Source organism: Mastomys coucha, unplaced genomic scaffold (genome assembly GCF_008632895.1).
Source record: "Mastomys coucha isolate ucsf_1 unplaced genomic scaffold, UCSF_Mcou_1 pScaffold14, whole genome shotgun sequence".
NCBI classification, from domain to species: Eukaryota; Metazoa; Chordata; class Mammalia; order Rodentia; family Muridae; genus Mastomys; species Mastomys coucha.
Genome location: NW_022196896.1, coordinates 46,027,836 through 46,041,635, shown reverse-complemented (window position 1 = coordinate 46,041,635; position 13,800 = coordinate 46,027,836). Strand labels below are relative to the sequence as shown.

General features: G+C 40.0%; 1 protein-coding gene across 1 annotated transcript in view; it reads left to right on the top strand.

The window, feature by feature from the left end:
• Positions 1-13,800, top strand: part of Jph1 (junctophilin 1) — a 98,040-nt gene that overhangs the window by 2,905 nt on the left and 81,335 nt on the right. The window contains exon 2 of the mRNA XM_031366956.1: positions 2,842-3,601. Within this exon, the coding sequence (XP_031222816.1) occupies positions 2,842-3,601 (760 nt within the window). The remainder of the gene's footprint in view (positions 1-2,841; positions 3,602-13,800) is intronic.

The following is a 13,800-nucleotide window of genomic DNA, read 5'->3' as shown; positions in this document are numbered from 1 at the left end:
TGAGACAGGGTTACTGTAGCTTTAAGCTGAGTGTGACTCTGAACTATAAGCATTCTACCTCTACCTTTCCAAGGACCAGGTTTATGGGCCAGGACACATCCTCGGTCCCAGCCATTGTTTTTTAAACTAGATTTATAGTTGATTTTAGCCATCCAAAGCATATACTTAAGTTTGGTACACAATAGTTCAAATTTGACTAAAATTCATTTTGGTTCAGAAGCTATTCTTGACAAGATTGTGCAGTAAAAGAAAAAAGAAAACAACAACAACAAAACACATTTGTTTATGTGTTAAACATGCCCTGTGTCTTAGGCACAGAGAATAGTAAGTCACAACTCCTTTTGGACAAAAGAACTTGGAGACCACCTGCTTCATAGAGAAATAGGTCTTGTTTTCTAGGTTCCTTGACTAAACCAAACCTCTTAAAAATTTCAGACCAACTGGTTAGACTTTGTGCAAACTGGTTTCTAGTGGTGCTGTGCATATCCTGGAGGGATTCTTCCAATACTGTGATATAGCCACTGGGCACTGATACCTTTGTTCCCTGCCCCTGTTGTATTTGATAGTTCCAAAGATATTTAAACTTTCTAATCCTAGCTGTTCTTTATAAACAGCCTGAGTGTTCAAGCAGATTTTTGGGGAAGTAAATCCAGACTTACTTGGCTTTGGAGCTGTCCTTTGGAGGAAAGTACCCATTCAGTTTCCATCACTGTCTACTAAATGATTTACTTGGTTATGTTATGGTTGTGTTTTAAAAGCATAACTACTTATGCCAAATAGCATCTTTTACAAATTATTTTAGCAAAATCATTCTGTAGAAAAGTTAGAGTAATAGAAATATGGTGTTTTAACAAAACAAAATATTAAATACAGTGGTTTGTTTTATTGTGTGTATAAGGTTATATAACTTTTATCCTACTATTTAGGGTTCATCTAGGAAAAGTCAAAGTTGAAAGTTTCTAATAATTCATTGTTTTTTCCTATTGAGGCAGCAGTGTTTGAAGATAACTATTACTTAGTAGGAAGCTTATTATCGTGGGGGTATCTTTTAAAACTGGGTTCAGCTGAGTAGCCCAGACTGACCTAAGCCTTCCAAGTGCTAGGATTGCAGGCATATACTTCCACACTCAGCTTCTGAAATGGTTGTATATAATAATCTTGCCCTGTTTTGAGAGCTGTGCCCTACCCTCTTTAGAAATTTATAGGCATTGAAGTTAAGACTCCATGTCTACTCAGGATATAGCAGTTGTGGTACCAGACCCCTTAGTATTTAATTGTTACTCTGTTGTTGGTGTTTTATATAATGTAAATATGTCAGCATGAGAAGAAAGAGAAGGGGGTCTTGAAATTGACTTAGGAACAGTTTCTATTTATACAGTGACATAAAGCACTAGACAGGCATGGTGATGTGTGTTTGTAATCCCTGCATTCCTGAGGCAGGAGGACTAAGAGTTCCAGGCCAGCCTGGGCTACATACTAAGAACCATCTTCAGAAATACTAGCACCCAACAGCATTATCTCTTGCCATATTAAGGATACCTGTATCCCAGTGGCTGGAAGTCTGCAAGGTATTGTAAATTACAACACATAATCAAGACCACCACAGACTGTAATCATGATTTATATTCTTTGGCTTCGGGAATTGTTAGGAAGAATAACACCAAAGTAATTACATTGAACTTTTTCTCAGATAGCCGTTCTGGGGGCATACTAGAATGCCAAACTTACCTTTAATTGAAAGGAAATAGCCTTCACTTTGAAAATTCTGAGCTCCTTCATTGCTTCCAAAGAGCATCTAAAAACCTCCTCCAGGTTGTTTTTTGAAACTTCTTGGTTATTAAGCAGAAGAACTCTGAAACTATTTTTAGGGTATATCTTATTCCTAAAAAGTATAATATTTGTAGAAAAAGTGATCTGGATCAACAGAATTTTAATGGATATTGCTGAGTATTCTTCTGAGATTTGGAAATGCTTCTTCCATCCTGTCAGTTCTTTAAAGCTCTTTAAACATTATCTTCAGACAGGCAGAAACCACAGAATGCATAAGCCATGAGTCTGAGACGTTTGTCCTCTTTTGAAAGTAAGTTCCTGCCCTTAGATACTTCCAGCGTGGTGAGACTCAAAGCTTTGGCAGAGACTAGAGAGATCCATAATGGGAGAAACCAGATATAGCAAATAATATGGTAGTATACACACCCCATCTTTACCCCAACTCTCACCCCACCAGTCCTCAGTATTCAACAGCTTGCCCTTGCTAAGTGTAGGAAAAGCCAGGACAACTTGTTGGACAACCATGCCCCAAGTATTCTGATCACTGTTACTAATGTTAAACCTGTGTGCTTTTTCGAATGTATACCTGGGCATAGACATAAAAGCCATTTTTTTTTTCAGCTAAATATTTGAAACCTTGACTTGTTTTGTTTTATTTTGTTTTGTTTTCCCTGCTGTGGCACTGTCTTATTTTGATGCTTTCAGACAAGAAAAGATGATTTCTAATGATCATTCCTTTTGTATTAGGAAAAAAAAAATGGCTCACAGCTCTGAGGATGTAGCTCACTGATGGAGTATTATTAGCCTAGTGTGTATAAGGTCCTAGGTTTAGTCCCCAGAGAAACACACAGTGGTTCCCATGCATGCCTATCATTCATTTAAAAATTTAAATAAAAAGCAGAAGTCAGGCTATCAGGAAAATTTATACATTAAAGCCATGAGAGTCAAAGTCACCAGGTAGCCATTTGTATGTTAAATTTGACCCTGGCTCTTCCTGCCCCAGGTACTGTACTCTCAGTATGCAAATACAGTCAGTGAAGACTCACTGTATGCTGATCTTCTTTCTCGAAGGTACCTACCAAGGCCAGTGGGCTGGAGGCATGCGACATGGCTACGGTGTACGCCAGAGTGTACCCTATGGCATGGCCACGGTGATCCGCTCCCCACTGCGCACCTCCCTGGCCTCACTGCGCAGCGAGCAGAGCAATGGCAGCTTGCTGCATGAAGTTGCAGCCGCAGCGGCAGACAGCCCGGCTGGCACAAGAGGTGGCTTTGTGCTCAACTTCCATGCGGACGCAGAACTGGGCAAGAAGAAGGGTGGCCTCTTCCGTCGGGGCTCCCTTCTCGGCAGCATGAAACTCCGCAAGTCTGAATCCAAGTCTTCCATCTCCAGCAAGCGCAGCTCGGTCCGCAGTGATGCAGCCATGAGCAGAATCAGTTCTAGCGATGCCAACTCCACCATCAGCTTCGGTGATGTCGACTGTGATTTTTGCCCTGTGGAAGATCATGTAGATGCCACTACTACAGAAACCTACATGGGTGAGTGGAAGAACGATAAGCGCAATGGCTTCGGCATCAGTGAACGCTCCAACGGCATGAAGTACGAAGGCGAGTGGGCCAATAACAAGAGGCATGGGTACGGCTGCACTGTGTTTCCTGATGGCTCCAAAGAAGAGGGAAAATACAAAAATAATATCCTGGTTCGTGGGATAAGGAAGCAGCTTATACCAATAAGAAATACAAAAACTAGGGAGAAGGTGGATAGAGCAATTGAAGGCGCACAAAGGGCGGCAGCCATGGCCAGAACCAAAGTGGAAATAGCAAACTCAAGGTATGTAAATATAGAGCAGGTAACTTGACACCAGGTAGTGATGGACAGTTTTCAGAACACTGCAGTTTTTGGCTATCTGCTGTTTTTGGCATCACCTAATAGGTTCCCAGTACAATTGGGGGTAGAAGGAAAGACTCCAAGAGAAACCATTTTCAAAAACTGTTTAAGGCACATGGGACACCTTTCTTCTTCTAAGTTATGTCCCTAATATTTAACAATCTATTTTTAAAGGGGCCTCTGTAATACACACTGCTTTGTGTGTATTAAAAGAAAATATCCCTTTATGTACAAACATATCTACAATATAGATTATATATCTTTATAATGATATTAAGTTGAACATATTTATAACTCTCCAATAAAATCATTCTAATTTATGAAATAAGAATTCTGTTCACTGACGCTTTCTAGGTGAAATCAGCTTTGGGAAAGACACCAGGGGGTGCAAACCCAGATAGTGGCAAGATGCATATTGAAAGTCAGAGTTCGTTCTTGGGAACAGACCAGAGACCAAGGCTGTGAAGGACTGGGCAGGAGAGGTTAGATCACTAGTGTACTAAAAGGAAAGGCATGGAGAGAACTTGACATGGACAGATGGGCGTCTTCCTGTGCCAAGGTTGGAAGAAAGTAGAGCAGTTGAGAGGAGGGCTGGCGTAAGCCGGAGAAAATGGGTCGGTAGGAGATTGATGAAGAGATGCATATGGGCATGAGTGAGTTTTGTGTTTGCAGTTTCACTCTAGAAACCAGACTCGGCAGCTTGGCACAGGGGACTGAGCACCTGGTAGAGATAGAGGTTTATTAAGGATAGGTACTATCAATTAGGAATGAAAGGGGTGGTTTTTGCTTGGAGTTCTTAGTTTTACTGGTTAAGACTGGCCACTGTTGTGTGTGGCTTCAGTCATAAATTTGGCATAGAATATTTAAAACTTCTGTTTCTGCTTCAGTGATACTCATCTGTCTTAGTAAGTCTCCCCTAAGACATCAGGGCCGCTATTGGTAGTACTGAGTATAATATGCATATAATATTCAGTGAGTAACCCCACCCCTTTTGATTGGATGTTAGGAAATTTATAATACTCGAACTTTCTTTAAAGAGTTATTTATGTGTATGTGCCCACATAGGGGTATGTGTACCACTATGGGTCCCTTCAAGGTCAGAAGAAGATGTCTGGAGCCCTGAAGTTGGAACAATAAGCAGATGTGAGCTTCTGTGTAGGTGCTGGAAACCAAACTCTGATCCTCCATCAGAGTGGTACATGCTCCTAACCACTAAGCCATGCATCTCTCCAGCCTATCAGAGTGGTACATCCTCCTAACCACTCAGCCATGCATCTCTCCAGCCTCAGTATTTGAACTTTTAATGCTCAAAAAAAAAAAAAAAAAAAAAAGATAGCTTCATAACGGTTCAAAGTAATACTTTCAAAATTCTCAATTTGTTTTGCTTTGTTTGGAACACTCCTGTTTTAGGAGTACTGTTGTATCTGAAACACTAATCGGAAAGTGAAATGGAGCCACTTCTTAACCCCCATGGTTTTTCTCAACTGAAACTTCCGTGCAGGATTTCTGCTGCTCTGTTTCCTGAGCATTTTCTAGTATAACAGTTTTCTTTGTTAAGCACTATATCTGTGTGTATTTCAGGGCGCTGGGCTCACGCAGTCTCACTGGCCCTCAGCTCCCTTTTGGAGATAACACTGCACCCTTTGCTTACTAGGCCCTATGTCTAATTGGCCTAAGGCACTCCTGCAATCTTCCATCTCATGCTATCCTTACAAGTTAATGACACACTACAGTCAAGAGTTCAGGGTTAGTGGATGGGAAATAAACCTGTGGGGCAAATGATATATCGTAAGCATTGGTTTTTATGATTTTCTTTTTTGTATTAGAGGAGACCACCTAACTGAAGTGAGCATACTTGCACACTGAGACTACCTATGCTTATCCTGACATCATAAAATATTTTCCTAAGTCAGAGCCACATTTTGTCTTGAAAGACTCAGAGAGAGTAGCATATAGTTTGGGGTCATTGTATCATATAATTAGCAATCCAAGGCATCTTTAGGCCTTATACTTTGAGCAGCTGAGATTTCATTAAGCATTTTAAAAATATTCAATTCATTATGCTAAGTGAACTAATCTAGTGGCAGAAGGGCAAATCCTATTTAGATAGACCAACAAACAGGTGAAAATGATAGTTGTCCAGGAAGTGAGCTGAGGAGTCTGCCTAAGGGTCTGCAGTTGAGGACGTGTGAAATGTGTCAGTTTAAGACATCTGTGCAGTGACATGCCTGTAGTTCATAGTATTGTACTGTGCACTAAAAAATTTTTTATGAGGACTAGAGTTGTGTGAGCTATTTTTGCTTTGCTACAACATAAAGATGGTATTTAGATGGTAAATCAGACAAAAATTAAAACTAAAAGCACTCAACTAAATGTTTATATCTTCTTTCATTTTCCAATGCTATTTCTGGATGCAATAGATACTTTAATATAGACTTTTGGCATTATTTTTGGAAGAAGTAGCTGACAGATTGACATTTCCCATGAAATAGTTAAGTTTGGAATGACATTTCCCATGGAATGGTTGAGTTTAAGGTTCATAACACAGGTAGATAATAAACATCCCAGAATAGATAGACAATATGAAGATAGATGGCTTTCTATGGAATGGTTGAGTTTGGAATGACATTTCCCATGGAATGGTTGAGTTTAAGGTTCATTACACAGGTAGATAATAAACATCCCAGAATAGACAGACAATATGAAGACAGATGGCTTACTAGCACATTAGTCCTTTTAAAAGTCAAAAGTCGAGCCTAGTGGGTAAAGGTACTGACTACTAAGACTGATACCGTGAGTATCAGGATCCCTGAGCATGATGGGAGGAGAGAACCAACTCCTGCAAGCTGTCCTCTGACTTTCACACATATACACACATAAGCAAATGCTTTTATTTTTCTTAATTTAAAGTCAAAACTATAAAAAATGCTGATAATTTGTTGACCCATAGAACTTTTCATCAGGTTTCTGCTCTGATTCAAAAGTATTATAAAAAGTGACATTTTTTTTTTGATTGGGGTAAAATTCATCATCAGTGACTAACAGGAGTCTCTGCTTGGTTGCTTATGAAATGTTAAATAGATAGAGAGCAGCTGTGATTATTTCACGACATGAGCATACCTAGCTCTCTGTAAGCTTCCATGCTGACTGCTGACATCAGCCTCCCTGCTATATAGATGGGCATACCCTCTAAGAGACTTTCAAATCATTGAGAACCATGCCAGCACCCAAACCTAGGTCCCATGTCTTTCCATCCATGTTTACCCTTTGACGGGACCTGACCAGCTGGGCACACTTTTGACTCACTGAAATAGACCCTTATATCAGAGATTGGATCCCTTATAACATTGGGCTTGCATGATAGGAATCAGTTTGTATAGAAAACACTAAAGATGGCAATCCCAGAGCTTGAAGAGCTATTGTATCTTACATGGTGCACTCCTCTCTTTCAGAGATAGCGATGAGGCTTTTCACTATGCCTCTGACTGACCTGCTACCAACACCCAGTGGCCATTCCTTTAGGGCTTCCTGCCGCAGTTCCTTCTGGTGTCCTTGTCCTTTCATCCTCATTCTTATTCAGTCACTACTTACTCTATCACAGCTCCCAGAACTCCTTAGTTGAGAGGATCGGCTCCTGGTGCTAGGAGATATTGTAAGAAAGGGAAGGATTTGCTTGAAGGAATAAGTTAGAGTGACCCTTATAGGGCCACACTTCTTTACAAATTATTGACATTCAGGAGGAATGCAGTCAGAAACAGTTTTGTGATAAGCTTGGTCTTGGAAAGCAGTCCTCACAGAAGAAGGATGATATTCTGGAAGAGCTTGAGAGGGACGGGAGCATGCTCCATGGCTTTAAGACCACTGAAGGTGAGAGTGTGAGCTTATCATATCCTTAAGAAGAGGGAGGAATATGGTGGATTAGAGAGTTCCCAGGAATTCCTCATTCTACATACCTATCTTGGCCCAGGCACATTTCACTAAAACTAGTGAGTCTGACTGGTGTGTGGCTAGCCAGGTTTTAGTCTTGAGATGTTGATGACTATGGGACTGTTAGTAATTATGGGTAACAAGAATGATGACTGCCACCATCAATCACATCCTGACTGTCAGAGCAGTGTCTGAACACATAAAGTCAGGAGGATCGGAGTGATCTCTGCTGTGTTATCCAGGGATGGCTATGGAAAGTGGGGAAGCAGAGCGTGTGTGGAGGGCCTCAGGTTTGGTGACCTGATGCACAGGTCACTTTGCTGTGTTTGTCTTCAGAATTCTAGGGCAGATTTCACACTCACCAGTTGTAGACTAAATATGAAAATGCCTCACACTTTTCTGTAGGATTTTTAAAGCCTGCTTCCCATACTTTTACAGTTCTACCTTTCCTCCTCAGAGTGAGTCAGCTATGTATGTTTCTTTCAGTGGGAAAGCCCCCTGACTTGGGCCAGGTCAGTGTTGCAGTCCTCACTCGGAGGTCAGTATAAATCTTCAAGATCTTATACCAAGACCCCATTCTCTCCATCCCACTTCCATCCTCCTTGGTATGGGTTAAGTTCTCGTGTTGATCTTAGCTGTCCCTGCACGATAGAGAGCATGATGATGCTCTCTCTCCTCTAATGAATTGAGAGGAGCTGACCCTACTCTAGTCCCTCATGAGCTTTGGTCAGGGAATAATGGATAGTTAATTAAATTCTCATCGCTTGGGGTTCTGATATGGTTTTGCAGTACACTTAGAACTATAGTTTGAAGCAAGAAAATGCCATGCTAATAATTTGCTGTGCCATAATTTGATAGATAAGGAAGATTAGAAAAGGCAGAACTGAATGTCACAGATACTCCTTTTCCTCATGAAACAAACAGGATCATAGGATATGGCCTGGCACCAAAGTTGTAAGTTGACAAGATATCTCCATTCTCAATGGGGGTTGAGCTGGTTCAATAATAAACTAATTTCTCTACAGATTCGTAACCTCCAGGAATTCAATGCTTAGTGATTATAATAACATTGGTTCATTCTGTGCATTTGACAACACCAAAATATGTAGTGAATTAGAGTAAGAGAGCATATTGCCTCCTAAGAGTCAAAGCTACCTGAGTATTCAACTGTCTTTATTTAAAGTTTTTTTTAAGTTTCTGCTCCTTTCTCTGGGCCATTTTCTTAAACTGAATCATATCTGAGCATATCACATGAAGTTGGCTAGATTGATCAAACCTTTATAGAAATACTTCATTTAATTCACACTTCACTTGGTAATTAAAATCCAAAGGTGTGTCAGTGTGTACTACAGGTCTAAATTGATTTTGGGGGGAGGGGGAATCTTTATTCTATGCCAAGTTGTTGTTGAAAGTCAAGACACTGAAATTCTCAAATTCTATTAGAAGAAGAATAGTCTTTCTCTATTGAGAGTCAAAATGAAAAATTTGTGTTCCCCTTGTTGGTTATCTTTTGTTGGTTTGTTGTTGTTGTTAATTGTTGTTTTGCATGGACAGTGTTATTATTGGGTCTTTTTTGGTTGGTTGCTTTGTGGATTTTTGGTTGGTCCTTTGTTGTTGTTATTTTGCTATCTTGGTGGGCTTTCTGTTACTTAGTGTTTGTGAGACAGCCCACCTAGTAATCCTCCTGTTTCAGCCTAAGGATCTTGGCCTGACACCATCTCAAATCTTATGTTTAAGAGCAATTTCATGCTACTTTTTGTAAGTTCGTGTACTTTTTGTTGTTGATGATGAGTCTTCCATTGGAGGTCTAGCTAATTTTTAGTTTTTGCATGAAGAGAAATTCTAATGACTTCAAAACTAACTTAATGAGAAGGCTACTCAACAGATTACACATGGGGTTTTTCTGCTGAAAAGAGCATGAGTTATTACCCTTGACTGTCTACCAGTGTTCTTCACATCATTATACCTATGCACTCTCTGCCAAGCTGGACTCTGTATGCACAGTTATGTGTGCCAACCTGCTCCATGAGGCTGAGAAAGTGGCTCAGTATATAGCACTTTCCTAACAGGCCTGAGGCCATGGATTTGATTCTCAGCATCACACACACAAGAGGCCCCATTTCCAGCCTCTTTTCTCTATAGAGTCAACACATGGTCAACAGGCAATTATTTTTTTTACAGGCATTGAAAATAAGCAATTTTAGAAGATGTACTTCTCTTTACCAAAGAATGCCCATTTCTGTGAGAGGAAAAAGGAGCTGACCCTACCTTCTTCTCACTTATTGGTCTACGGAGTGTTTAATGACAGACATGGCCTTCTCCATATCAGGGTCCTGAAGCTGTCCCCAGAACCGTAGAACTGTGGGTGTGCAGAGAGAACAGTTAGAACCAGAAAGATGACCTCTCAGGGACAGTTCTGTCCTGCTCCCAAGCCAAGAATGAGGTTTAGCTGCTGGAGGACTAGGAGGCATAACTCAGAGACACAGAGAAACTACTGTGACAGTTCTGTCCGTCAGCTCTGATGTTACACCACTCAACTAATATTTAACAAGCCATTGCACATATCTCAAGAATATACTGCTAGGAGGGCCTTCTCCTACCTTCATTAGGCTGTCTTGATTTTAAGGGTCCTTCTTTCAAAACCTATGTCTTGGCTTATTAGGAAAACCAAATCTTGGCCTATAAGGAAACTCTGATCCAGTAGACATCTGTTTTGATATAGAAGTAGAAGTAATCAAATAAAAATTTAGTGAAAATTAATTTTGGGCTTCAATCAATGGAACGCTGTTAGCTAGACTTTGAGATTGCTGTAGTCATTCTTTATAAAACCATAAGCTTGGCTCTCAATTTGACTAAACAAAAAAGGCAAAGAGAAGATGTTTTATGTGGTATGAATGGGTTTGAGGCAAAATTTATTCACACAGAGATGTGTGTGGTGAGAACTAGCTTTAAAAAATGGGAGAAAAAAACAAGCTGAAAGACTGCAGTCATAAGTTTGAGGTCATATGTTGACTTTTGACTGTAGCAGTTGGAGTCTAAGTTGTATAAATTTCATCAAATTCCATCTCATTTAGTGTGAACTAGACCACATTCCTGATATCTAAATAAGAAGAATTGAAGCAGACATATCATTTAAGTATAGCTTCATTTATAATGAAAGCCATAAACTATTATGGTCTCTGGGAAGCTACTCAGAATTGTGATAGCATTCTCAACTCTGTCCTGTGTATACTTTGACCTCAGCTCTTCGGCAGAGCTGCTTGCCTTGTGGGCAAGTGGTAGAATCTCATGTGCAAGTGAGTACAGCTGTGGACGCCTCCCAGCAGCAGCTGCCAGCAGCCCAAGCTCCCCACTCACAACTTTCCATTATGGATTAAGCTGACTCTGCCAGTCTCGCTTTACTCAAGACACCAAACTGGACACTAGCAAGACTAGTGCCTTGCAAATCTTTGAGATGCTTTTCTTATTATAGATGAAATATGAACATTGTGTTTAGGAACAGGGTCCAGCAAATGCCAAAGGTATTTATGTAAGTCATTCAGCTTTAGTACAGCGGCCTCCTGAGAATAAAATCAAATCAGCTTTTCAGAATTTTGACCTTCTGTTTTAGTTGGTGTTTCACATTTGTTCTATAATACGCTAAATTCAAACTAAGCTGCTTTCTGAGACGTTTAATTAATATGTAAGAAGTCAAGATTGGCTTCAAAGTGCTGTACTCTTTTGAAGGCAATCTCCTTAGGAGTTCTGTGTGGGCCAGAAGAAACTTATTAAAGCCAACTGAAGTTTGTGTGTGTGTGTGTTTACTCACTTTTAAACAATTACAGGACTAACAAATAATTTTCATTTGATTTTTGCTATTTTTAGTCAACCTGAGTTAAGGTTAAAAGCTTTGGAAATTTAATAGTATCAAAATAATAAAATTTTTATTTTAGTTGCTAGAAGTTTTTTTTTTTTTTATTGTTTTACTGCTGCACTGGTATGAAATATTAATTTGGTTTTTTAATTTCAAGATGTCATACTTTTGTTTTCATATATTAAGGGTTTGATATATATTTGAGGCACCATTTAGTCAGAATACACGGAAGAATACACCACCAAGGCCAGCAATGTAGGGCTCAGGGGTGAAAATTAAGCCACATCAATCAATGGGCATTAGTCATATTCGTATCAACTCCATCCAATCTTCCCCATCTCGTTCCGGCTCAGCACAATAACTTGGAAATCAATGGATCTATTATGTGCCTTCCTTACCTGTCATGTCTTACTATGTTCACTAACACTTACATGTGGAATTTCAGAAAATAGACATCCTAGTTTGTTTTCTGTTGTTGTGATAAAATACTTACCACAACCAACTTGGAGAGAAAGGGGTTTGTTTCATGTTATAACTCCCAGATCTGAGGAAGATAGGACAAGAACCTAGAGGCAGGAACTGAAGCAACTGACCATGGAGAAGTGTTGCTTACTGTTTTAATCCCCATGGCTTGCTCAGTTTGGTTTTTATATAACCCAGGACCACCTGCCCAGTGAACTAGGCTCTCCCACATCAACCATTAATCAAAAAAAATGCCCCAACCAGCATGTATACAGGCCAGTTTGGAAGAGGCATTTCTTCAGCCCAGGCTCCCTTTCCTCAGATGGGACAAAAACTAACCAGCACAAAACACATGTTAGCCAGTCCATCTCCTAAGACTTGATTCTTAGTGAATTATGAATTTTTAATCATTCTTCGAATATATCAATTTTAAGTAAATGTACAATTAATACTGAGACTTTTTCTTATGGACTCTAGTTGGGACAAATTTAAAATATATTAACTATGGAATAATTGATGTATTGCTATGAATTTAGGAACAATGTGGGAGGAGCTTTATTCTAGTATAAGACTGTAAGCAAGTTTCCACGGCTGGCATCTAACCTGAGACTCACAGGATGAGTGGATATCTCCCAGAAGGTAGAGTGACAGAGAAGGGTACACAAAACAATAATCCACTAATTGGGGGTATGGTAAAGTGTTTAATATGATTGAAGCCATGTAGGGAGTAAACTGAGGTGTTACTCTCACATAGGGGAATACCATTAATATATTATGTTCAACAGAAGAATTTGATGAACATCTTTAGAAAGTTCACTCTGGGTGCTGGTAGTATAGATTAAGCAAGGGGCAGTAGAACCAGGAGCCCAGGACACAGCCACCTGCTAACTACTACCCAAGACAAGAGCCCACAGTTGAGCTATGCAGGACAGTGAGGACTGGCAAGAAAAGCCCAGGCACAGATATATCAGGATCATCGTACGTGGTTGAGTGAGCATTCTCTGGGATTTCTGGTAGGTAGGAATATTACTTAGATTTCTTTTTCTTCTTCATTCATTCTTAAGAAAAATAAAAAGCATGGTCATTCCACCTGTGTCTACACAGTCAGTTGGCTAGAATTACAGACATTCGCCACCAGGCCTTGCCCAATTTTGTTACTTGATTTCTCAGATTTCTAAGTGCTGATGGGGAAGAACTATGGGAAATTTACACACTGCCACAGCTCAGATCCCAACTTTAAGGAACCCAGATGTTTATAGGTCATGCAGAAAAAGGAATTCTGCGCATGTGTTACTAGACATACCTTTCTAAAAGGGGCAAGTCGAACAATTCTCACATCCAATGACTAGAAATCTGTTGCCTCAAGATGATGTATTTGAAGCTGTGGAATCATGCTTTCTAAGATGTGTACTCAGGAGACCTCCTACTAAGTAAGCAAGATCAGGAGACCTACTAAGTAAGCAAGAACTATGCTTGTGAACTCTTCTTTCTTGACTATATCCTAGAACAAAATATCTATCGCCCTTGAGAATTATTATGCTACAGAAATACCTTGAGCAAACATTTATTGTAATCCAAGCTCTGTCCAATTATGGCACTAAGCCCTGAGGATACGGAGATGAATAAGAAATAAAACTTGTCCTTAAAAGCAAACACCCAGCCCAGTGCACAGTACTATTGTACATCTGGCAGGGGCCATGAAGGACCATCCAGGGAAGCAACTGACACAGCCTTAGCAAGTATGTCACAAATACTTGACTGTGGACTCTTCACAGTCAGCTTTCTCTAGCAACCTAGTCTCCACTTCAGACCATCTTTCTTTGCCTAACCTCTCTTAGAGGTTCTGGTTATATTCCATATGGAAAGTAGCTAAGAACAGACACTGAATAGCCCCCCCCCC